The sequence below is a fragment of the Oncorhynchus mykiss genome, chromosome 10 (assembly GCF_013265735.2).
Source record: "Oncorhynchus mykiss isolate Arlee chromosome 10, USDA_OmykA_1.1, whole genome shotgun sequence".
In the NCBI taxonomy this organism is placed as follows: Eukaryota; Metazoa; Chordata; class Actinopteri; order Salmoniformes; family Salmonidae; genus Oncorhynchus; species Oncorhynchus mykiss.
Genome location: NC_048574.1, coordinates 17,271,081 through 17,298,218, shown reverse-complemented (window position 1 = coordinate 17,298,218; position 27,138 = coordinate 17,271,081). Strand labels below are relative to the sequence as shown.

The window sequence follows — 27,138 nt, the reverse complement described above, 5'->3', positions numbered from 1 at the left end:
AATCCGGCTTTAAACTTCTTCACAACAGTATCTCGGACCTGCCTGGTGTGTTCCTTGTTCTTCATGATGCTCTCTGCGCTTTTAACGGACCTCTGAGACTATCACAGTGCAGGTGCATTTATACGGAGACTTGATTACACACAGGTGGATTGTATTTATCATCATTAGTCATGTAGGTCAACATTGGATCATTCAGAGATCCTCACTGAACTTCTGGAGAGAGTTTGCTGCACTGAAAGTAAAGGGGCTGAATAATTTTGCACGCCCAATTTTTCAGTTTTTGATTTGTTAAAAAAGTTTGAAATATCCAATAAATGTCGTTCCACTTCATGATTGTGTCCCACTTGTTGTTGATTCTTCACAAAAAAATACAGTTTAATATCTTTATGTTTGAAGCCTGAAATGTGGCAAAAGGTCGCAAAGTTCAAGGGGGCCGAATACTTTCGCAAGGCACTGTATATGCCCCCTTTATTTATCTTGCGGTTCTGACTTGGTGTACAGGGAGAATACTGTAAGACTGGCCCATGTTCTGAATTCTGTCGCTGTACATTTCTAAAGTGCTGAACAAATAGTTATATTAACTATTTTCGTCCTAGCTCACTCAACTTTATGTTTTGTCGACTAGTCATTGCCTTTTGTTTGGACTAGTCATTGCCTTTTGTTTGGAGCGCTCCTGTTAATGTTGAGTAAGAACGCGCAAGCATAGAGGTAGATCTATAGGCTACCTGGCCTGTGCGCAAATGGAGGAATATAAATGTGCCCATTTGGGGATCTGATAGTATTTCTGATTGGGTTAACATACCACCACTAATGAATGACCTGTGGAGCTTCTCAGAGTAATGTTTTCTTCACCTCAAACAGCAAGCAAACAAAGTATGTTTTAACATTATTTGGAGTTACAATAGTTCCTCAATGTATTTGAAAAATCTTTCCACCTCTCCCTTTCGATAACCACTCGATAACCACTCAGCGTGAAAGGTAAAAATGTAATGTTCTGATCCAGTGGAAATGTCATACTTCTTATCAGTGCTTGACTTGGACTGAAATAGGTTCCGGTACTCATTTTGGGTGCTGGTATTGTTTATATGTAGGTGCAGGAGCTCCACATTACCTTTGAGCTAATATTCTATAGGATGAACAAGAGCTCAAGCAGTAGAACATTTGAGGTGCCGGTACTCAGCTCTGGTGAACTCCTGCCCAAGTCAAGCACTGTTTCTTATCCCTTGCGCAAATAGCCTACAGCTGTGTCTGTCCCAAGCTCACTGGTGCAGGAAACTCTGAGAGCCCAGAATATTTTATACAATGTTGCAAGTTCACTAGCTCAAGCTTCAGGCGGAACTAAGTTAATAGTTGATGAAATGTTTAAAGTTTGATGCAGACAGGCATCCGTAGCCAATGTGATTTATAGGATATATTTATACCTTGCTTGTTGAGCGTATTGCGATTGTTATAGGGATGGGACTTACTTTTCCTAAGACTACTGACTGTTTATTTGGCAGTCAGTAAGCTGAAGGTGCACCTCCACTACCAGCTGTTCCTACTACCACTTCCACATCCACTTCACCGCCCTGAGCTACAAGGCCCCGGGCTGTGGGGTGGAGCATGCCCACCTGCTTTCGGACTTGATCCAGAACCTCCAGGCAGACTCCCAGTACTACCACAGTCGCTTCCTCTCCTTCCCTCTGCGGGTTGACCAAGGCCTGCTCAGCAAGTTCAAGGATGCCGGCAAGCTATAGTGTCTAGACTCCCAAACACGACAACACTACTACGGTAGGACCTCAGAGGGAGGAACACATTGAGAATGGTGGTGGTTTGGTACACAGGCCTTTTCGCAGTTGAATTTGCTAAAATCCTGTGTCCTGTCCTCCGTCCTCTCTCGCCTCCTTTTTAAAAAGGCCAAAAGTAATCATGGAGTGGCAGCGAGGTGAGGTAATGTGGACGAAGATATGCTTGTATGAAATTACTCTACTTCTCCAGTCGCATGGCGCATGAATGACGTTTACAGGAGTGGATCCCAAAATAAATGTGTAAAGTGATAAAAACATATTAAGTTAGTTGTGCCAGACATTTTACAGATAAAATTATATGTTTTTCAACGTGTGCATGTTATTCTCCTCAGAAAAAACATAATGCTGATTCAAAGTGGGTTTGGTAGATTTCAAAACTCTTCCACAAAGGACTTGCATGTTTATCCTCGATGAAAAGTGGCTATCGAGGAGGGGAGGACACTCTTCTGTTCGCCTGTTAACAAATTGACATCCATTTATCGGGTTCCTGGTCATGGAGGAGAGAGGGTGGAGGACAGACTTTTTCCCAAATGAGAAAAGGCCACAAATGTCCGTCACTTTGACATTCACTTACAAACCAAAAATCAGTATTAGAAAATATTCATGCAGATTTTGTTTTCTAATAATTTAGCCAGATACTGTACATACAGTGCCTTCAGAAAGTATTCATACCCCTTGACTTATTCCACATTTTAGTGTTACGGCCTGAATTCAAAATGGAGATAACCAATTCTCACCCATCTACACACAATAGCCCACAATGACAAAGTGAAAACATTTGCTAATTTATTGACAATATCTCATTTACATGCCCTGGGACAATACATATTAGAATCACCATTGGGAGTGAATGCAGATATGAGATTTCTTGGTACGTTTCGAAGGGCTTTGTACACCTGGATTGTACAATATTTGCTTATTATTATTTTCAGAATTCTTCAAGTTCTGTCAAGTTGGTTGTTGATCATTACTTGACAACCATTTTCAAGTATTGCCATAGATTTTCAAGCAAATTTAAGTCAAAACTAATAGTGATGCACCGATGTGACATTTTTGGCCGATACCAATATCCGATATTTTCCGCGCCAGAAAAAAACGATAACGATAAACCGATGTTTAACATTTTAGCAGCCTTTTTAGCATTCTAATACAGTTAAATAGTTAACACACACACATGGACGGAGCATCTCAGTGCAAAAGGCTTCACTAATGTCCCTGGTTCGAATCCAGGCTGTATCACATCTGGCCGTGATTGGGTGTCCCATAGGCCGGCGCATAATTGGCCCAGAGTCATCCGGATTTTGCCGGGTTAGGCCGTCAATTGTAAATAAGATTTTGTTCTTAACTGACTTGCCTAGTTAAAAAAAGGTTACACATACACACACCACACTGACCAAAAAGTTATATTGTTGGCATTTACGTATGTCCACATTACCAGTAAAACATTATCAAACTGTTTTTTCACTTACTTGCTGTGCTGTTTCGTTGTTCATTTGTTCTGTCGTTTCATTCTCAATCAGGATTTCTATGGAATGCCGTTTTGGGCTTTGCATGTGAAAAACAGATACAAGTCAAATAACACTATTTGACGTGTCAAATTAGCTTGTTGACCAATCAGGACCTGAATATGACTGCACGTTACATAATAATTTAACGCGTTCATACTTTTTTACATAGTTATTACACATTGATTACACTATCACTCGTATTTCATATGTCACAACGATTCATCGATACGCATGGTATGATGCTGGTAATGTCACGTTCTGACCTTAGTTCTTTTGTTATGTCTTTGTTTTAGTATGGTCAGGGCGTGAGTTGGGTGGGTTGTCTATGTTCGTTTTTCTATGATTTGGGATTGCTGTGTTTGGCCTGGTATGGTTCTCAATCAGAGGCAGCTGTCAATCGTTGTCCCTGATTGAGAATCATACTTAGGTAGCCGGGTTTCACTTTTGAGTTGTGGGTGTTTGTTTTCCGTGTCAGTGTTTGTTCCACACGGTACTGTTTCGGTTTAGTTATTTCACGTTGTCGTTTATTGTTTTTGTTTCAGTGTTCACATTTCTTATTGATGAACACTTACTGCGCTGCGCTTTGGTCCTCTCCTTCATACGACGACCATTACAGGTAAAGTCTTGCGCACCTATAGTGCTGGTCATAGAAAAAGCTAGCTAGCTCATGGATGCAAACAATGTTCTTCCCCAAAAACATAGCAAAATGACAATCTGTGTCAGTAGCTGTAGTTAGCTAGCTAACAATATAGCAAGGTGTTGTCATGACGTGGCCTTTTCTGGGTATAGATTGTGGCTTCCCCCTCTCTCACTCTCTCCTACACCCAGGTTCTGTTATCTCAGATCGTAAATTCCTGGCGGAAACTCTCCCCCTTTTCATACAGAGAGACCACAGAGTGAACAAAGGATTTCACGTGGCCGAACTCCTAACTCCCCAAAATGGGAAAGTGAAACAATATGTCCACTTGTGAGATGGTGGGAATGGTCCGTGGACACTAAAGGGACATTATGATGAGTGTGTTTCATTTGGTGACCTCAGAGAGGACAGGAAACACACATAAATATGTCTCTGAATGGGTACATTTCTCAATTATGGGGTTTGCATCTAATTCTTGTATAAAATGAATGAGTAATGATGAAACTATTTGTGAAATGATGTAATGTGATGTTTAACCTTTAATGTGAGCATAGATATGATCAGGCGCCTTTTCTACTTTTACAAATAAAAGCCCCTAAGAAAATCCTCTTTAAACTGAGCAAACCCCTAGCGTGAGCTGTGATTGTGAATAGTTTAGACCACGCATACCTCGATGTAAACTGAGGTGGCACAGGTTTGATTACCAAGATTAGAAAACCATACCACGTGGAGAATTACACGGCTGGAAATGGTTAAACTCTGAGACTATCGATCCCTACAGAATAAGTGCAAATCATAGATACTAATTACTAGTCTGCAGCTAGAAATTATGTAAACCTGGGACAAGAATACCGACAACCGCCGCAACATCTATTCTATGAGAAGAGATGGTACTCTGAAGTATCCATCCTAACCACGAAAGACTTTGATCTTCAAGGAAACTGAAGGAGAGAGAGAGACTCTAATGAACTCTCCACCAGACGGACCGGATGCCAACAAAGACCACAACGACACATGGGCGTAAATATATATTCATTGCAATTATTCCCGAATGAGTGAGCGTTCATGTGCAAAGGATTAGCATTTCAATGAATATAATTATCAACTGTGTGTAGTGATCCCTTTGGTCTTTCCAGTTTCTTTCTCAGTCCGCACCCACTTCCTGTTGTCCACCAAGCTTTCATATCGGCTTAGCCCACTAGGGAATCTTCCGTCAGGCCAAACTGTATGATTTCTGTTGGTCAATATTAATTTCTAGAGCAAGGGCATAGAGCCAGTAAGGTTAGAAATTAGAGGATAGATCTGTCCACCTACCGCGCTAAGCCAGTGTTGGTAGGCCACAGGCGTATCTGTTTTTATTTATGATGCACTCCGGTAATATAATGCTAGCAAAAAGTATGCCGAATAGGTTAATGTGAGACGTCACTAGGAAAAACCCAGTTCAATGTGTTATTGAATTCCTTGTGCTGTATAAGAATAGTCGTGGTTTCTGAAGTAGCCAGTGGGTAACATTAGCAATACATTTCTAGTGCTAGGATACAATCCAGCTACTTATAGAAATTTGAGAAATGGAGCGTTTGGCCAAATGTGGGCAATTTCTGCCTCCCGCATTTCAGAACCGGGTAGCTCAGTCATTATTAATTTCTCAAGCAAGGACAAAGAGCCAGCCAATTGAAATTGAGTAGAAATTAGCTTGACGAGCGATAATTATCTTTCTCACATTTCCACGCGAGTAGAACACGGTGCATTTCGTTGATTGCCGTGCATTCTGTTTAAAACATCTAAAAGATAACGCAGAGAAATGGTTTGAACGTAATTACGTTAGAAGTAAAATCACCCTATTTTGTGCTTGGAAGTGAGATTTCTGTACAAATAGGATAAGTTTAGCATGATAGACTAAGCTAACAAAGGGAAAGCAGACATGTTGTTTTTCCTGTGTCACATTGAAAGTGCCGCCCTTGGTATTTCCGTTTGATTTCAGCTTTCTGCAATCAGTGACCCCCTGCTGGTGAAGAATCGGCAGTACATTTTCTTCAAAAGGAATTATGTAACACCCAAATGTGGATCACGTTAAGATATCCAGCCAATCGCAATTGACTGGATATCAATGTCTCATTCAATTGAACTAATAACTAGAATTACCAGATTTTCCTTTTCAGGTGGACCTTTTAAATAATATCCAAATTGATTGGGTTTCTACAATGAGACAATTTAAACTTTTTCCACATTAACCAGCTGAAGCATGAGCAGGTAATGGTAGACATAAGGGGACAGGTGGAGAGAACCGGGAAAAATTCTGCTATCTCTGGAACTGCCTCCTCATGTGTCCCTCAGTCTTCTCCTCTTGGCCATTCGGCACTGAGTAATATGGTGCCTCTTTGCCAACAAAGCCAAAGCTTGGCTTCTCCTCTTGGCCTTTTGGCCCCAATTTTCCCACGGGAGGAAACCAACCCTCTCCGCCCGCTTGTCGCAGAATTTCCCCATCTTTGACGCTGTTCCAAGTCAGCCAAACGATACTGAGACGTTCCTAGCTGACATAGAGGACGCATTGGATGGCTAACCGGATGCTACGGGTTCTGACAGAGTTTACCTGTTGAAGCGAACATCAAATAGACACATGACGGGGTTCATTCAACACGTGCTAAATGACTACGCTAAACTTGGAATAGCTTTGAAATTAGAATTCAGTGGTTTTGCGACTCGCAAACATGATAGCTAAATGGCTAACATCGTCAAACAAGCTCGGAACGAACACCCACAAGCTTATTATCATAGGCTTCGTTCAGCTTACTTTGGTCTACTCACTGAAACAGGAATGGAAGAGCTGTTACCATTCAAACAAATGTTTCTATCAAACATGTATCCCACCTTCATTACCTACTTGGGCCCTGCAGCCCACATTGGCTTGCCTATCTTACAACTCAGAGAGAATGCAAGCACAGCTTTTGAGGCATCAAAAGTTCACAACGCTAAGAGCCCTGACCACTCGGTTTTGAAGTTTGACCAGGAGCACTCACTCCAGTTAAAGGGTGCATTATCAGGTATTGGAGCGTTGACGGTTTCAACAACGGTTTCTACCACGAAACCACGATTCCAATAACCTCTGCGGTCAAAATAACTGTAAAGTACGTCGCCATTGAAACGCCTACCGCTACAATCGACCTGTTCGCTACATTCCTGCACCCGATCCACACAAAGTGTCAGAGCACAAGGGTAACAAAGGGTTAAAGGACGATCAAAACGTAGACCAATGTTCTCCAGAAGTTCCACTACGTGAAGAACTAAAGTGAGAAACATTTGAGAAAAGGGTAAAAGATAAGTCACAAGGACTAGACGGGGAATTACCGGACACCAGGTTCGCAGGAATTAACACCCATAGCAAGGACGTTAAAATTCAAATTTATCTCGCTCGAGACCATATCCAGGGCCCGCTTGATCAAGCCAAGCCCACTCAAAATCCGAAAAGTCGATCTGCTTTCACCTTGAACAGAAATGGCACATCACGTCGTTGCGAACGACCACTTCACTTTGTGGGGAATATGTCCACTAAACACGAATCTAAACGCCCATATCTGGAAAGAGTCCTGGAGGACTGCTTAACTGTGTTGTTACCTACCCTTACCACCTGGGGGCGGCCTGTCAGGAAGTCCTGGATCCAGTTGCAGAGGGTGGTGTTTAGTCCCAGGCTCCTTAGCTTGGTGATGAGCTTTGAGGGTACTATGGTGTTGAACGCTGAGCTGTAGTCAATGAACATCATTCTCACATAGGTGTTCCTTTTGTCCAGGTGTGAAAGGGCAGTGTGGAGTGCAATAGAGATTGTGTCATCTGTGGATCTGCTTGTGCGGTATGCAAATTGGAGTGGGTCTAGGGTTTCTGGGATAATGGTGTTGATGTGAGCCATTACCAGCCTTTCAAAGCACTTCATGGCTACGGATGTGAGTGCTACGGGTCTGTAGTCATTTAGGCAGGTTGCCTTTCCGTTCTTGGGCACAGAGACTATGGTGGTTTGCTTGAAGCATGTTGGTATTACAGACTCAATCAGGGGCATGTTGGAAATGTCAGTGAAGACACTTGCCAGTTGGTCAGCACATGCCCGGAGCACACGTCCTGGTAATCCGTCTGGCCCCGCAGCCTCGTGTATGTTGACCTGTTTAAAGGTCTTACTCACGTCGGCTACGGAGAGCGTGATCACACAGTCGTCCGGAACAGCTGATGATCTCATGCATGCCTCAGTGTTGCTTGCCTCGAAGCGAGCATTGAAGTGATTTATCTCATCTGGTAGGCTCGTGTCACTGGGCAGCTTGCTGCTGGGCTTCCCTGTGTAGTCTGTAATTGTTTGCAAGCCCTGCCACATCGGACGAGCGTCGGAGCCGGTGTAGTATGATTCAATCTTGGCCCTGTATTGACGCTTTGCCTGTTTGATGGTTCGTCGCAGGGCATAGCGGGATTTCTTGTAAGCCTACGAGTTAGTGTCCCGCACCTTGAAAGCGGCAGCTCTACCCTTTAGCTCAGTGTGAATGTTGCCTGTAATCCATGGCTTCTGGTTGGGGTATGTACGTACAGTCACTGTGGGGACGACGTCGTCAATGCACTTATTGATAATGCAAGTGACTGATGTGGTGTATTCCTCAATGTCATCGGAAGAATCCCGGAACATGTTCCAGTCTGATAGCAAAGCAGTCCTGTAGTTTAGCATCTGCTTCATCTGACAATTTTTTTATAGACCGAGTCACTTGTGCTTCTTGGAGAACATCTTCTGTATTCTGTTAGACAGGTAACTCTTTATCCACAATATAGCAGGGGATGTAAAGCCATAACATATATGTTTTTCCAGCAGCAGACTATGATGGGTAATGTCAAAAGCTGCACTGAAGTCTAACATAACATCCCTACAATATTTTTATCATCAGTTTCTCTCAGCCAATCATCAGTCATTTGTGTAAGTGCTGTGCTTGTTGAATGTCCTTCCCTATAAGGGTGATGAAAGTCTGTTGTCAAATTGTTTACTGTAAAATAGCATTGTATCTGGTCAAACACATTTTTTTCAAAACTTTACTTAGGGTTGGTAACAGGTTTGTCTTTCATAATTTGTTCAGATATACTTGGATTTGTCGTATCAGCGGTTGTTGTTGGCATGTCATGTCTAAATTTGCTAATCTTGCCAATGAAAAAAATCATTAAAGTAGTTGGCAATATCAGTCGGTTTTGTGATGAATAAGCGTTTGCCTTTTTTTTATTAATTGAAGGTGCTCCAAGGCTTTGTACTATCATTCTTTATGTCATTTATCTTTGTTTCATCGTGTAGTTTATTCTTTTTATTCAGTTTAGTGACATGATTTCTCAACTTTCTCAGTTTGCCAGTCGGTTGTGCAGCCAGACTTATTTGCCATTACTTTTGCCTCATCCCTCTCAACCATAATTTTTCACTTCCTTATCAATCACGGTGATTTAATAGTTTTTAGTCATTTTCTTATTGGGTGCATGCCTATTAGTAATTGGGATAAGCAATTTTGCAAATGTGTTAAGTGCAGCGTTTGTTTGCATTTCATGACACACCACAGACCAACAAATATTCTTTACATCAACAACATAGGAATCACTACAACATGAATTGCATGTCCTCTTATACACTATATTAGACCCAGCCTTTGGAACTTTGGTTTTCCTATATATGACTACTATATTGTGATCACTACATCTGATGGATCTGGATACTGATTTTAAGCACATTTTCTGTAAATGTTATAATGTTATATTGCTACCACTGTATCATCAAATGTATTATCTAAGTGAGTTTCAGAGATAGTCAGAATATGAATGTCATCTGTTACTAGCCAGTTATTAATTTCATGAACCTTGTTTCTTAAGCTACATATGTTAACATGGGCTATTTTGAGCTCTGTTCTGTGATGCTTTTCATTGCTTTACTGGGAAGCTTAGCAGAAGTAGATATTCTCATGTTATTTATGTTAGTGCAGGGTGAGCTGCACACAGTGGCATTCCTACTAGGGCACACCACCTCAGTACAAACAGCATAAATCTGGTTCATAGGCATATGATTGCTGCATACAATAGCTGTAGGATCAGCAGAGGCATTCAGGGCAGTTAGAGGGACATAAATGAGGTTACTTACATTGTGTCTACCAACGCCCCTGGTATAATGTACATTTGCTAAAGCTAATTATGACGACTCAGAGTCACAATGGTAGGGATTAACGTATTTGGGCTGGGGCATTGATAAGTCATTGTCTCAACGTAGCCTTATAATGCTGTGAAAGGATCCAGGAACCCAAATTATTTGTTTGGATCCCATACTCCTTATAAAACGTGTTTTGTTTCCAAAAGGTATCAAAATTGTCAACAAAATTACACCCATTGAGCTGCAATAATCACGTAGCCAGTTGTGAAGAGAAAGAATCCTGCTAAAACGTTCAATGCCACATGGAGCGCTGGAGCTGTCTGCAAGCACAGCTCCATGAGTGAGATTTCCAACTGCTCAACTCCGCTCACATGCTCTGACCCCCTCACATTGACTAGGTACTGGTACCACCTGTATATAGCCTCGTTACTGTTATTTTGTTACTTTTTTTCTTACTTTAGCTTATTTTATTTTGTGTTTATTTATTTTTGCTAATATTTTCTTACTTTAAAAAAAATTCTACATTGATGATTAAGGGCTTGTAAGTAAGCATTTCACGGTAAGGTCTACACTTGTTGTATTCGGCACATTTGACAAATAAAATTAGATTTGTGTGTGTTAGTGATGCTGAATTGTTTTTACATATCGGAATATTATTTTTGACAAGATATCTTTTTGACAATATCGCAGTATTATTTTTGCACTAATTGGTTGTACCTGCACCAAAACTCCAGCATTTTTCCTTCATAGCTTGTTCTCCATCTTCTTTTTAAATAAGGAGCCAATTTGTTTTCAGCACTTTTATTTCCATGATTGACCAAAACATTTTATCATGGCTCTCTCGTGTCCCAATATGTTTGGACTATGGAATCTCAATAAAATCACATTATTTAATGGCAAAGCATGTAGAATCGCAATACATATCGTATCGGCACCTAAGTATTGTGATAATATTGTATCGTGAGGACCCTGGCAATTCCTAGCTAGTGTGTGTGTGTGTGTGTGTGTGTGTGTGAGAGAGAGAGAGAGAGAGAGAGAGAGAGAGAGAGCTTTTGTGTGTGTGTGTAGACCAACCTATGAGGGGAGGGAGGAAAAGGGCAGTGTTACAGCTGACTGGTGGCTAGCTGATTGGGCGATCTATTAAATGGGATGTTCCTCTCTCTCTCTCTCTCTCTCTCACTCACTCACTCACTCACTCACTCACTCACTCACTCAGGGTGAAACCATCACCACAAACACTCCAGACATGAGAAGGAGCAGGTGAAGATGTCCCTGAAGAACACCAAAAGTAAGTGATTTAAACCAGTATTTCAATGAATTAGATCCAATTCTATCAGTTTGAGAATTGTCAGATGCTTCAGATTTCAGATAACCTAATGCCAGGTAATTTAGTCAGTTATGGTATTATGTTATTGTATATTCTGCTATTGGGTTTTCCATAACATTAGTCAGTTCAAATGTGAGCGGAGGTTAGTAAAGAAAATGGGCTTTTCTTTGTGAATATATTGAAATGTGTTGCTTGTAACGCCTTATTGTTAATAAGCACCCCAGACGTTATTTTGTTGCTACTCTGCTATATGTAATGTGTTGAAAAACAGGTCGGTTACCATTAGTCAAATTCCAGGGCGTGTTCACTGTCTTGAAGTTCAAGTTCAATTCACTTAAAGGTCACATTTTCAATGACTCATATATTATTATCTGAAAGGATAAACTGATCCTAGATTGATATATACAGCCCCCAGAGCTTGAGTTTGACCAGTCTTTTTTTGTTATTTGTGTCACAGCATTGCACAGCATGTTGCACTCGCCTGGGTCAAAATCGGCTAGTGAAAAATATTTTATTGCATTAAATTGAAATAACAAATGCCCTTGTATCTTCAATACCACCAGGGAGATTATTTTGTGTCTGCCTTTCTTTTACGGATTTTGACCCAGGCGAGTATGGCATGCTGTGTGCTGTGAAGCGTGCAAAAGGTATCTGTACATTAAAATCACCTCCCTGTGTTAATTTGCAGCATGGTCCAGAGTACTTGTACCTGTGCTGCTGCTGTGCTGTGTGTCCTACTACTATTCACATTTCTTCCTTCAGAGGTAAAGCTCCCCTTTGTCTTCATTCAGCCACCTGGTGCTCCTCAAGGTCCTTCTGCATTTGACAGGATTTGAGTGCTACAGAGGATGGCAGAGTTTATGTAAGCACGGTGTGGCTTGTAAGAGAGATACAGGTTGCGTCTCAAATGGCACACTATTCCCTATATAGTGTGCTACTTTTTGACCAGGGCCCATAGGGCTCCGGTCCAAAATAGTGCCTATGGGGCCCTCTTCAAATGTAGTGCACTATATAGGGAATAGGGTGCCATTTGGGACGTACCCATGTGCTCTTTAGCACTGCTGGGGGGAGAGATTAAGCTTGGTTCAGGGCTGCCCTGACCAGGCACTGTTAGAGAAAGACAGAGGAGGGTCTGCTAGACTTCGATAAGCGGCACATTTTATTCAGTATAGCTATCTAAACAGAAAAATTACAGAACATTACAAATTGTACGTATAAGAGAAAAATAGAGCAGTACCGATGACAGATAGCTTCGACCAGACCATCGAATCAAGTTTAGGATTTGCATCTTTTGACCAATGGGTAAAATGATATGTTAATTGTCTAGACAATCGTCTAAGAAAACCAGTAGTCCAAACCACGTCTGTCATTATCCGTTCAAAGGTTATTTGAGGTTTTACCCTTGTATGATAGCAGAATTACGGTGACTAAATCAACGGAGGCCAGAGAAAAAAAGTGGTCAAAAATCTGGAAAATTGCACTGCGTCAGCTAGGCTGGATTCTGTGCCAGAATTAAGGCTAATGGCTTACCTGACAGGCTCACTTTCCCATTGAACTTGTCATCTTTCGTCTCAAATCCGCAGGACATGAAACAACATAGAGACATGACATGTAGTATTTTCATATTTTAGTATACACTTTTCATATTAATTAGAAATTCCTGTTCTTTTTCAAACTTTTCTCACAAAAACAAGCTTTTTATTTTTTAAAGCCTTTTACATTTAATTCAGCTCGTGTCATGATAATTTAGCTTTTAGCTACCTGCGGAAACAACTTTGAAGTCGTCAACAACAAAATGTAAAATCATCAAAAGTTATGAGAAACCTGCACCACTATGTCAACAGAGTTCAGTGCTTATTATTGCATTCATTAGGTTGTGAAATCTGATTTAAAAAAAATATAGAATGTAGTTAGTTATATGTTAGAGAAAGAGCCCACTGAATGATTCATAACATGAATATTCATATTTGTCTTGGTAAAATGTATTGTATAACATAAGGAAGTGAAATTTCACTTCAATTTCAGCGTGTTTTCACCCACTCTTTCACCCACTTTTATCAAATTATAAGATATCCACCCACCCACTCTTAGCAGAGAACCCTTTGAATAACCCTTTTTGGTTCCAGGTACAGTACCAGTCAAAGGTTTGTACACATCTACTCATTTCAGGGTTTTTCTTTATTTTTACATTGTGGAATTATAGTGAAGACATCAAAACTATGAAATAACACAAATGGAATCATGTAATAACCAAAAAAGTGTTAAATAAATCAAAATGTATTTTATATTTGAGATTCTCCAAAGTATCCACCCTTTGCCTTGATAACAGCTTGGCATTCTCTCAACCAGCTTCATGAGGTAGTCACCTGGAATGCATTTCGATTAACAGGTGTGCCTTGTTAAAAGTAAATTTGTGGAGTTTTTTTCCTTCTTAATGCATTTGATTCAATCAGTTGTGTCGTGAGAAGGTAGGGGTGGTATATAGAAGATAGCCCTATTTGGTAAAAGACCAGGTCCATATTATGGCAAGAACAGCTCAAATAAGCAAAGAGAAATGACAGTCCATCATTACTTTTAGACATGAAGGTCAGTCAATCCGGAAAATTTCAAGAACATTGAACATTTCTTCAAGTGCAGTCGCAAAAACCATCAAGCGCTATGATGAAACTGACTCTCATGATGATCGCCACAGAAAAGGAAGACCCAGAGTTATCTCTGCTGCAAAGGATAAGTTCATTAGAGTTATCAGCGTCAGAAATTGCAGTCCAAATAAATGCTTCACAGTGTTCAAGTAACAGACACATCTCACCATCAACTGTTTGCTGCAAAGAAATCACTACTGAAGGACACTAATAATAAGAAGAGACTTGCTTGGGCCAAGAAACACAAGCAATGGACATTAGACCGGTGGAAATCTGTGTCTTTGTGAGATGTAGAGTAGGTGAATGGATGATCTCTGCATGTGTGGTTCCCACCATGAAGCATGGAGGAGGAGGTGTGATTGTGTGGGGGTGCTTTGCTGGTGACAATGTTAGTGATTTATTTAGAATTCAAGACACACTTAACCTACATGGCTTCCACAGCATTCTGCAGTGATACGCCCATCCCATCTGGTTTGCGCTTAGTGGGACTATCATTTGTTTTTCATCAGGACAATGACCCACGCTGTGTAAGGGGTCTTTGACCAAGACGGAGAGTGATTGATTGCAGCATCAGATGATCTGGAGTCCACATTCCTCCAGCCTAAATCCAATCGAGATTGTTTGGGATTAGTTGGATCGCAGAGTGAAGGAAAAGCAGCCAACAAGTGCTCAGCATATGTGGGAACTCCTTGTTGGAAGTAGTGCCAAGTGAAGCTGGATGAGAGAATGCCAAAAGTGTGCAAAGTTGTCATCTAGGCAAAGGGTGGCTACTTTGGAGAATCTAAAAAATAAAGGAAAACTCTTGAATGAGTAGGTGTGTCCAAACTTTTGACTGGTACTGTAGTTCTACCTGGAACCAAAAATAGTTTTACTATGGGGACAGCTGAAGAACCCTTTTGAAACCCTAAGTGTGGCATAACCTTGGGCAAAGTGGTGTGTGGTATCCCAGGCGGTCTACCCTGGGGGATGGTAATAGAGGGGAGGTACGTGAGTCGACATTGGCTCCCTCTGCTGGGAATACGGGAGCTGGGCACCTCGACACGGAGAGCTAAATAAAAGCAGCACGATGGCACACCGCTGGAGAGAAGGGAGAGAGAAGGAAGACCGAGCAAAACCTAAGTTATTTCTTTGATATATTTATTTTCTGTCTTAGTAAAGTTGTTTTTGCGGACTAAAGCCTCACTGTCTCTGTGTCAATCTGCACGCTCAACCCAACACCCCACGGTTTACCACATATGGTGGAGATGCGGGGAACTCAATAGATTTGGGTGCCGTGGGGTCGAGTGTGCGGAGATTACCATGGAGGGCTGCGGGGAACTCAATAGATTTGGGTGCCGTGGGGTCGAGTGTGCGGAGTTTACCATGGAGGGCTGAGCTGGTAGCTCAGTTCATCCTCAGCCAGCAGAAGCAACAGGCTCTCCAGGAGCAAGCACTGGAGGAGCAGCTCCAACAAAACCGCAGACTGGTAGCTGAGGTAGCCCAGTTGAAGGTTGGGAGGCCTCAGGAGTCTGGCCCGAATCAGTTCTTGATTCAGTTAAGGAAGGAAGATGCCGTGGAGCCGTATCTGTGCACCTCCGAGAGGACGGCACATCGGGAAGGATGGCCCAAACCCCAGTGGGCCAGCCTGTTGGCACCCTACCTCTGGGAAGGCCCAGAAGGCCTACTTTGATTTGAACACTGACCAGGCCGCAAATTATGAGGAACTCAAACGGGAGATACTAAGCCGTTATGGGTTCAATCTCGCACGCCGTGCACAACTGGTCCACGACTGGACCTTTGACCCCACCCTGTCCCCGCGTGCGCAGATAAGCGACCTGGTGTGGCTGGCTACTGACGGAAGTACCGTCCCTCCCGATGCTCGACAAACTTGTCCTGGATAAATACCTTTGGGCCCTGCCCTACGAGATGAAGAAGATGGTGAGCATACAGAACCCCCAGAGCCTGGAGGAATTGCTGACAGCGGTGGAAATTCACCAGAACACCCAGGACCTGCTGAGAGGGGCCCGAGCGGAGAAAGGAGACGCGGCGAGGGGGGCGACCAACACAAAGAGAGGCGAGGAGCTGAAGGGGGCCCGGACGGAACCAGCCAAGGCTGTGAAGCGGGAGGGTGACTCAAACCGACGACGCCGGCGGCTGCTGGACCCCGATCAGAGACTCTGCTATGAGTGCGGTGAGCCGGGGCACCTCGCGTGGAGCTGTCCCGCCCGGGAGGAGGCCATGCCCTCCGCACCCCACAGCTCTGGGACAACTCGGATGGCGAGTTACGTCACTTCCTGTTGGGCGCACACCGAGAAGGAAGAAAAGGAAAAAGCATCCACGGGGTTCCCAAGCATCCACTGGGTTCACCCCCTTTGAGCTCCTGTATGGCCGTCGGCCCCGCGGGCTGCTGGACCTAGTCAGGGAGGTCTGGGAAGAGCAGCGGACCCCCCTTCGCAGCATAGTAGAACATGTGGAGGAGATGAGGGAGAGGATGACGGGGATTGGCCAGTGGTGAGAGAGCACATGGCCCAGGCACAACATGCCCAGGAGCGTGTCTACAACCGGGGGGCCCAACCACAAGAGTTCCAACCCGGTGAGAAGGTCTTGGTGCTGATCCCTACCATGCAGAGTAAATTCCTGGCTACAGTGGGGCAAAAAAGTATTTACTCAGCCACCAATTGTGCAAGTTCTCCCACTTAAAAAGATGCGAGAGGCCTGTAATTTTCATCATAGGTACACTTCAACTATGACAGACAAAATTAGAAAAAATAATTGAGAAAATCACATTGTAGGATTTTTAATGAATTTATTTGCAAATTATGGTGGAAAATAAGTATTCGGTCAATAACAAAAGTTTATCTCAATACTTTGTTATATACCCTTTGTTGGCAATGACAGAGGTCAAACGTTTTCACAAGGTTTTCACACACTGTTGCTGGTATTTTGGCCCATTCCTCCATGCAGATCTCCTCTAGAGCAGTGATGTTTTGGGGCTGTTGCTGGGCAACACAGACTTTCAACTCCCTCCAAAGATTTTCTATGAGGTTGAGATCTGGAGACTGGCTAGGCCACTCCAGGACCTTGAAATTCTTCTTACGAAGCCACTCCTTCGTTGCCCGGGCGGTGTGTTTGGGATCATTGTCATGCTGAAAGACCCAGCCACGTTACATCTTCAATGCCCTTGCTGATGGAAGGAGGTTTTCACTCAAAATCTCACGATACATGGCCCCATTCATTCTTTCCTTCACACGGATCAGTCGTCCTGGTCCCTTTGCAGAAAAACAGCCCCAAAGCATGATGTTTCCACCCCCATGCTTCACAGTAGGTATGGTGTTCTTTGAATGCAACTCAGCATTCTTTGTCCTCCAAACACGACGAGTTGAGTTTTTACCAAAAAGTTATCTTTTGGTTTCATCTGACCATATGACATTCTCCCAATCTTCTTCTGGATCATCCAAATGCTCTCTAGCAAACTTCAGACGGGCCTGGACATGTACTGGCTTAAGCAGGGGGACACGTCTGGCACTGCAGGATTTGAGTCCCTGGCGGTGTAGTGTGTTACTGATGGTAGGCTTTGTTACTTTGGTCCCAGCTCTCTGCAGGTCATTCAGTAGGTCCCCCCGTGTGGTTCTGGGATTTTTGCTCACCGTTCTTGTGATCATTTTGACCCCACGGGGTGAGATCTTGCGTGGAGCCCCAGATCGAGGGAGATTATCAGTGGTCTTGTATGTCTTCCATTTCCTAATAATTGCTCCTACAGTTGATTTCTTCAAACCAAGCTGCTTACCTATTGCAGATTCAGTCCTCCCAGCCTGGTGCAGGTCTACAATTTTGTTTCTGGTGTCCTTTGACAGCTCTTTGGTCTTGGGCATAGTGGAGTTTGGAGTGCGACTGGTTGAGGTTGTGGACATGTGTTTTTTATACTGATAACAAGTTCAAACAGGTGCCATTAATACAGGTAACGAGTGGAGGACAGAGGGGCCTCTTAAAGAAGAAGTTACAGGTCTGTGAGAGCCAGAAATCTTGCTTGTTTGTAGGTGACCAAATACTTATTTTCCACCATAATTTGCAAATAAATTCATTAAAAATCCTACAATATGATTTTCTGGATTTTTTTTTCTCATTTTGTCTGTCATAGTTGAAGTGTACCTATGATGACAATTACAGGCCTCTCTCATCCTTTTAAGTGGGAGAACTTGCACAATTGGTGGCTGACTAAATACTTTTTTGCCCCACTGTATTTGATGCACTGCCGATTTTGCAGGTTTTCCTACTTACAAAGCATGTAGAGGTCTGTAATTTTTATCATAGATACACTTCAACTGTGAGAGACGGAATCTAAAACAAATATCCGGAAAAACATATTGTCTGATTTTTAAGTAATTAATTGGCATTTTATTGCATGACATAAGTATTTGATCACCTACTAACCAGTAAGAATTCCGGCTCCCACAGACCTGTTAGTTTTTCTTTAAGATTCCCTCCTGTATTCCTCTCATTTCCTGTATTAACTGCACCTGTTTGAATTCGACTTGCACAAGGCTGGGATGGGCTACAGGACAATACTCAAGCAGATTGGTGAGAAGGCAACAACTGTTGGCGCAATTATTAGAAAATGGAAGAAGTTCAAGATGACGATCAATCACCCTCAGTCTGGGGCTCCATGCAAGATCTCACCTCGTGGGGCATCAATGATCATGAGGAAGGTGAGGGATCAGCCCAGAACTACACGGCAGGACCTGGTCAATGACCTGAAGAGAACTGGGACCACAGAAAACCATTAGTAACACACTACGCCGTCATGGATTAAAATCCTGCAGCGCACGCAAGGTCCCCCTGCTCAAGCCAGCGCATGTCCAGGCCCGTCTGAAGTTTGCCAATGACCATCTGGATGATCCAGAGGAGGAATGGGAGAAGGTCATATGGTCTGATGAGACAAAAATAAAGCTTTTTGGTCTAAACACCACTTGCCGTGTTTGGAGGAAGAAGAAGGATGAGTACAACCCCAAGAACACCATCCCAACCATGAAGCATGGAGGTGGAAACATCATTCTTTGCAGATGCTTTTCTGAAAAGGGGACAGTACGACTGCACCGTATTGAGGGGAGGATGGATGGGGCCTTGTATCGCGAGATCTTGGCCAACAACCTCCTTCCGTCAGTAAGAGCATTGAAGATGAGTCGTGGCTGGTCCTTCCAGAATGACAACGACCAGAAACACACAGCCAGGGCAACTAAGGAGTGGCTCCGTAAGAAGCATCTCAAGGTCCTGGAGTGGCCTAGCCTGTCTCCAGACCTGAACCCATTAGAAAATCTTTGGAGGGAGCTGAAAGTCCGTATTGCCCAGCGACAGCCCCGAAACCTGAAGGATATGGAGAAGGTCTGTATGGAGGAGTGGGTGAAAATCCCTGCTGCAGTGTGTGCAAACCTGGTCCAGAACTACAGGAAACATATGATCTCTGTAATTGCAAACAAAGGTTTCTGTACCAAATATTAAGTTCTGCTTGTGTGATGCATCAAATACTTATGTCATGCAATAAAATGCAAATTAACTACTTAAAAATCATACAATGTGATTTTCTGGATTTGTTGTTTTAGATTCCGTCTCTCACAGTTGAAGTGTACCTATGATAATTATTACAGACCTCTACATGCTTTGTAAGTAGGAAAACCTGCAAAATCGGCAGTGTATCAAATACTTGTCCTCCCCACTGTATGGGGTATTACCCTACGACATCATTGAGCGGGTAGGCGACGTCAATTATAAGGTCCGCCAACCAGTGCAGAGAAACCCCACCAGTTTTACCATGTGAATTTACTGAAGAAATGGCACCCACGCAAGGCGCTGTGCGTAACAGTGCAAGCTGGGCTACGCCGAAGTGGAGTATCTGGGATATCAGATCGGGAGGGGAAATTTGAAACCACAAGAAAAACAATTTGCTATTAGATTTGTACCTAACTTTGCCGCAATAGCTTCTCCCCTCACAGATTTATCCAAGGCACGACTACCCCAGACGGTGAGATGGGCGGAGGACACAGAGGCGGCGTTCAAGGCCCTGAAGGATGTGCTATGTTCGCACCCGGTACAAGTCACCCCGGACTTCTCAAAAAAACTCCTGGTCCAGACAGATGCGTCTGACACCGGGGTAGGGGCCTTTTTGTCCCAAGAGCAGGAAGGCGAGGAGCACCCCATCATGTATGTCAGCAGGAAGCTTCTCCCGAGGGAGAAAGAATACTCAATTGTCGAGAAGGACTGCTTCGCCGTGAAGTGGGCCCTCGCCACCCTCAAGTATTACCTCCTCGGGAGGAAGTTCACCCTGATTACTGACCATGCCCCCCTCATGTGGATGGCACGAGGTGAGGACACGAATGACCCTGTCACCCGCTGGTTCCTGTCCTTACAGCGATTCTCTTTCTCTATCATCCACAGGTCGGGGTCCCAGCACGGCAATGCGGACGCCCTATCCAGGAGGGATGCAAACCTAGCCCTGAGCATGCCTCCCTCCTAGTCAGGGCCAAGGGGGTGGGGTGGCATCCCAGGAGGTCTACCCCGGGGGATGGTAATAGAAGGGAGGTACTTGAGGCGATGTTGGCTCCCTCTGCTGGGAATACGTGAGCTGGGCACCCCGACACGGACAGCTAAGTGAAGGTAATTAGAGGAAAGTGCCAACCAGTTGTGGAGGCTAAATAAAAGGAGCACGATGGCACACCGCGGGAGAGAAGGGAGAGAGACGGACACCAGTTAAGAGAGAGAAGGAAGACTGAGCAAAACCTAAGTTATTTCTTTGATATATTTATTTTTTGTCTTAGTAAAGTTGTTTTTGCGGACTAAAGCCTCTCTGTCTCTGTGTCAATCTCTGCACGCTCAACCCAACACCCCACAGTTTACCACAGGTGGCTAATTTCTACCACAGATATCCACAGTGGAAACCGACGTTATGTCCCCAGCTGTTGGTTCCCAGTTGAGACCTTTAACCATCCCAGAGACCCCATACTGTGTGTGTTTCAGTCGAGTCTCTATTTCAATTGAGTGTTTCTGTTTCGTTTCCATGTTCTGTGTCTTTCAGTAGTGAAAGGGCTTTCAGTAAGGCCCTCTGTGACAGCTGGAATATCTCTCAGAAGTGGGAGAGACTCAACTTCAAGTGAGTAATAAAGTCTACTTGATAAGAAACATGGAGGAGAGGAGGGGGGAGTTGATTTGTTTTTATTCTTTCTTTGTCCCTCTTTCACTCTCATTCTCTCATTCTTTATCCCTTTCTTTCTCTCTCTCACCCTCTGCTGCAGATAAGATGAAGCTTTCCTTTCTCAACTGCCAAATATTTGGGTCATAGGCTCTATTTGAATAATTAATGTAAATATAGCATAGAAGGAAAAAAAAAATACATCTGCAACTTTGGTAGTGACAACAATATCACAAATTCAAAACATGTGCATGTTTGTCTCTTCTGTTTTTTTTTTTAACTTTGTGCTTTCTTGGAAATGTGACCAGTTAGGTGTGTCATGTTTTGCCATGGTAACAGAAGTTTTTTTTTTAAATTTTAGACCGTTAACAAACTAATTTGGTTTTGCAATGATACAATGAGTTTGGGTTTGTTTCTCAACACAAGTGTAATTCTTAACAAATTCGTATCTAAATCAGGCTTCGAAGAAAGTATATAACATCTTCCTTCCAAAATCATAGTTATTTTAAGTGAGTCTATGTAAGTCTATGCCACATTGATGGCATTTAAATAAGTCTATGCCACATTGATTTAATATTTCTTATCAGCAGGTGTATGTATTTCTACCTGTGTTTTTGTCCTACCAGTGTAAGCAGGAATGCTCAACTTTTCTTGAAGCTGGAGGATTTCTTCTGGCGACGCTACTTGTCCACGTCAGCCTTGCCTTATGGTGTTAAGGGCAGTGGTATGTTGTCACCATCCTCCACTTCAAAGGGTATTTCCAGTGGTGGCTGGTGGCATTTTAAATAGAATGGCAGGCTTATTGTAATGGCTGGCACGGAATTCATGGAACGGTATCAAACACATCAAACACGTGTTTGACACCATTCCATTCAATCCATTTCTATGAGCCGTCGTCCCCTTCACCAGCCTCCTCTGGGTACTTCATACAAAATGCATATTCTGTTCAAGGTACTTTTCAGTGTGCTTTTATTTGAATTATGCTTTTGGACTCGACTAGTGCATGTTATGTTATTCTTATGACAGTGTTATTACTGACATGTAATAGCAAGCATCAATGTTACTAGTGTTATCTGCATTAACCATGTCTGTGTCTCATGTTTACATTTCTTGTGTGAGATGCTTATGTTAATTTTCTGTTTTCCAGAGCTTTTTCTCATGAAAGCATTGGCAGCCATGGCTAGCTATGACATGCCTGAGACGATAAAACAGTTAGGTCAAAGTATATCTCATCCCTGACAATGACGCTACTGTAGAAACTAGTCATTGTTTGCATCAGATTACAATCTAGTTTATGAATCTATTGATGTTAATATTTTATTCAGCTGACAGTTGACACATTCCTGATGGACAATTCATGTTTTTTAAAGGTCTACCATGATACCTTGGTTGAGCTGTACTGTTTTGTCCTCTTCCTGCCCTCAGTTTGCCTTGCAAAACCTGCATGGTGGTTGGAAATGGGTTCGCGATCAAGAACACCTCGTTAGGAAGTGCCATTAACAAGTATGACATAGTGATCAGGTAAAGAGACTGAGTGCTTTATGTCTTGCTATGTCACATTTATTTCACATTATGTCATGGTTCTAACAGCAGTATGTAGGCTGTGTGACTATGGTTCATGCAATGTCTTATTGGTCATACCCAGATTGAACGATGCACCAGTTCGGGGGTATGAGGACGACGTGGGGAACAAGACTACCATGCGCCTCTTTTACCCTGAGTCGGCTTCCTACAACCCCAGCATCCACAATGACCCTGACACCCTCATGGTCCTCGTGCCTTTCAAGCAGCAGGACGTGCGCTGGCTCAAAGAGATCCTGTACAATGAGAAGAGGGTACTATACTGGATGTGATATTTTCAACACAAAGACAGGGATGCCCATTACTCCCCATATACCTTTAAGACAACATATGAATAGATGAAGTAAGGTTTTATTGTCTGTTTATACAGAAATGTGCCTTGTAACTTTAAATTGATTACAGGGCATACAGTATCATATATGAGGTAAAAAACATGAATGGAGGACAGGGGATTATACAACTGATTACTCTTTCTAGTTAGTCTAGTCTACCTCTTTCTGTTTCATACACACACACACACATACATCCATACACACACTCTTCTCTCCCCAATGCCACATTAAAACACCCTGTCTGTTTAAACATGATCACCCTCACCTGCTGGAACATTGTATTTCCCACCCTATCTTCCTACCCTGAGGCTCTGTTAGTAGGTTGTGTTGGAGCAGTGTCTAATAATAATGTTGAAAGGAACGGCCTTGGGGTGTAGGGTCATGCCACCCTCATTTACACAGTAATCTAATTCTAAGAGGGACGAGAAGGCAAGTGTGATCAACCAATGACTGGGCAGGAGTTAATACTTAGATCTAGGCTCTGTTGTAATTTCCATGCTAGTTTAGCACATACAGTGCTGTGAAAAAGTATTTGCCCCCTTTCTGATTTTCTACATTTTTCATACTGAATGTTATTAGATTTTCAACCAAAACCTAATATTAGATAAAGGGAACCTGAGTTTGCAAATAACCCCCAAAAATTATACTTATTTTATTTATTTAAAAGTTATGCAATATCCAATTCAACTACAGGAAGCATTTGGTTACAGTCATTGCAGCTAATGGTGGCACAACCAGTTAATAAGAGTAAGGGGGCAATCACTTTTTCACACGGGGGAATTGGGTGTTGCATAAATTTGCTAATTAAAGAAATTAAATAAGTATAATTTGTTTTGTTATTTGTAAACTCAGGTTGCTTTTATCTAATATTAGGTTTTGGTTGAAGATCTGATAACAGTCAATATCAAAAATACAGAAAATCAGAAAGGGGGCAAATACTTTTTTACGGCACTTTAAAATTCAGCAATGTATTGGGAATGCATCCTAAGCAAACCTGGGTTCAAATACAATTTGACATTTTTCAAATACTTCTAGTGTTTGGTGTAGTCTGCCTGCAGTCCTAGATGGGTAGGGTTTGCACTTTTGCAACAATTCCATTGCGCCTTGCTAGCTCAATCAAACCGAGCGAAAGTATTTGAAATTATTTCAAATAGTACTTGAATCCAGGTCTGATTCTAAGTAGTGTGCTGGTGTGGATATTGGCCCTACTAAGTAGTGTGCTGGTGTGGAACGTAAACCTACTGGTGAAGCTGTTTTAACCAGAAGCCGTATTTATCAAGCGTCTCAGAGTAGGAGTCCTGATCTAGGATCAGTTTTGCCTTCATAATGAATAAGAATAGATGGACAAGTGGACCTGATCCTAGATCAGCACACTTAATCTGAGACGCTTGATACATACGGACCACCCAGGACTCTTTCTAACTAGACTCACTCTATTCACCCTATCTGTGGCTTCAGATCAGAAAGGGCTTCTGGAAACCCCCTCCTGAGATCTGGTTGGGTAAAACCAGCCACATCCGCATCCTGGACCCCTACTTCCTGCAGCAAACGGCCAGCCGCCTGCTCCGCTTGCCTCTCAACACACCTCCAAAGACCAACCAGGTGAGAGCTGCAATGCAAATAGTCTGGGTAGCCAATTGATTAGCTGTTCAGGATTCTTATGGCTTGGGGGTAGAAGCTGTTTAGAAGCCTCTTGGACCTAGAATTGGCGCTCTTGTACCGCTTGCCGGATTGGTGAAAGGTATGTTATAGGACCTTTGCTTTCAACTATACAATCACATACTGATCAATGACTAGCTCAAAGAAGGGAAGGCAGGAGGATGCATTTTCTGTGTGGTCCAGTGGTTTCGCCACTGACCCACTGCACTAGTGACAGAGTTGGCATGGGTTTGCATTCGCCCACTGCCCTTTGGCTCTATCTCCTCCAATCTTTCCTGTCTCCTCTCTACTGTTCTATCTGTTCAATATAAAAAACATTTTTAAAAAAATAGTAGAGCTTAGCCTGTGTCTTGTAAACTTGATTAAATTATTTAATGACTGTGACATGGCCACTCTTGATGAGGTCACTTTAGGGAATGGCGCTCCTCCCATTAGTCACAGCTAGGAGTTGGGTCACTGATGCTATCCTTCCTCTCTCGTCTCCTTCTTTCTCTGGAAGGCGTGACTAAGAAAACAAGCCTTGTTTTGTAAGGGAAATGACTGAAAGGGTGGAGAGTCATCTATGTTTTGGAACCTACAGACCTTGGTGTCTGAACTTTGGTCCTTGGGGTTACTAGTTGTCCTTTGTAACTAATGAGTTAGATGGTAACAATGAGTTAGACCCTTTAGTGTTGTGATGCAAAAATATTGGCCAAATGTATTGCTCATAGACTAAAAAAGGTATTTCTGGACGTTATTCATCACAATCAGACGGGATCTTAGAGGGAAGATATACTGGAGACAACGTTAGACAACTACTACAAATAATGGAAAACTATGAGAATGCAGGTAAACCATGTATAACCGTTATAGCAGATCTTGAGAAAGCATTTGATACAGTACGTCTAGAATCTGTTTAGTGCCTGTTTTTTTTTTCAACTTAAGATGGGTAAAAGTATTGTTCAAAAACCTTTATGTAAAATAATAGATAACAGTTACTTCTCTGAGAACACCTCTCCATTTACGAGAAGATTACCCTAATTCATTTTCTAGTGAATTCTCAGTTTACATACATGACCACATGACCAAAAGTATGTGGACACCTGCTTGTCGAACATCTTATTCCAAAATCATGGGCATTAATATGGAGTTGGTCCCACAATTGCTGCTATAACAGCCTCCACTCCTCTGGAAAGATTTCCACTAGCTGTTGGAACATTGCTACTGGGACTTACTTCCATTCAGCCACAAGAGCATTAGTGAGGTCAGGCACTGATGTTAGGCGATTAGGCCTTGCTCGCAGTCAGTGTTCCAATCCATCGTAAAGGTGTTCAATGGGATTGAGGTCAGGGCTCTGTGCAGGCCAGTCAAGTTCTTCCACACCAATCTCAACAAACCATTTATGTAGAGACCTCGCTTTGTGCATGGGGACATTGTCATGCTGAAACAGGAAAGGTCCTTCCCCAAACTGTTGCCACAAAGTTGGAAGCACAGAATCATCTAGAATGTAATTGTAGGCTGTAGTTTTAAGGTTTCCCTTTACTGGAACTATGGGGCCTAGCCTGAACAATGAAAGCCCCAGACCATTATTCCTCCTCCACCAAACTTTACAGTTGGCACTATGCATTTGGGTATATTACGTTCTCCTGGCCTGCCATCTTCTAAACCCCGATTCATCCGTGGGACTGCCAGATGGTGAAGTGTGATTCATGACCCCAGAGAACGCGTTTCCACTTCTCCAGAGTTCCATGGCGCCGAGCTTTACACCACTCCAGCCGACGCTTGGCATTGCACATGGTGATTTTAGGATTGTGTGCTGCTGCTCGGCCATGGAAACCCATTTCATTAAGCTCCCGACTAACAGTTATTGTGCTAATGTTGCTTCCAGAGGCAGTTTGGAACTCGGTAGTGAGTGTTTTAACCGAGAACAGACCTTTTTTTTCTCCCTACGTGCTTCAGCAGTCGCTCCTTTGAACACCAGTATCTCTACTTGCACATTCATCTTCTGCACATCTATCACTCCAGTGTTTAATTGGTATATTGTAATTTCTTCGCCACCATGGCCTATTTATTGCCTTACCTCCCTTATCTTAACTCATTTGCACACACTGTATATATACTTTTTCTACTTTATTATTGACAGTATGTTTGTTTATTCCATGTGTAACTACAGTGTGGCATAAAAGTATTTAGTCAGCCACCAATTGTGCAAATTCTCCCACTTAAAAAGATGAGAGAGGCCTGTAATTTTCATCATAGGTACACTTCAAATATGACAGATAAAATTAGAAAAAAAATCCAGAAAATCACATTGTAGGATTTTTTATTAATTTATTTGCAAATTATGGTGGAAAATAAATATTTGGTCAATAACAAAAGTTTATCTCA

General features: G+C 42.7%; 1 protein-coding gene across 9 annotated transcripts in view; it reads left to right on the top strand.

The window, feature by feature from the left end:
* The window catches only part of LOC110533427 (CMP-N-acetylneuraminate-beta-galactosamide-alpha-2,3-sialyltransferase 4), a 52,934-nt gene that overhangs the window by 6,418 nt on the left and 19,378 nt on the right, over positions 1–27,138 (top strand). For 5 of the 9 annotated variants that reach the window (XM_021617616.2, XM_036989810.1, XM_021617617.2 and 2 more), the window contains exons 3-10: positions 11,288–11,359; positions 12,087–12,162; positions 21,086–21,160; positions 21,826–21,923; positions 22,347–22,410; positions 22,625–22,720; positions 22,845–23,034; positions 24,571–24,714. In XM_021617616.2, the coding sequence (XP_021473291.2) occupies positions 11,338–11,359; positions 12,087–12,162; positions 21,086–21,160; positions 21,826–21,923; positions 22,347–22,410; positions 22,625–22,720; positions 22,845–23,034; positions 24,571–24,714 (765 nt within the window). In that variant the 5' untranslated portion in view covers positions 11,288–11,337. The other 4 variants (XM_021617621.2, XM_021617622.2, XM_036989812.1 and 1 more) reach the window with 4 other exon arrangements.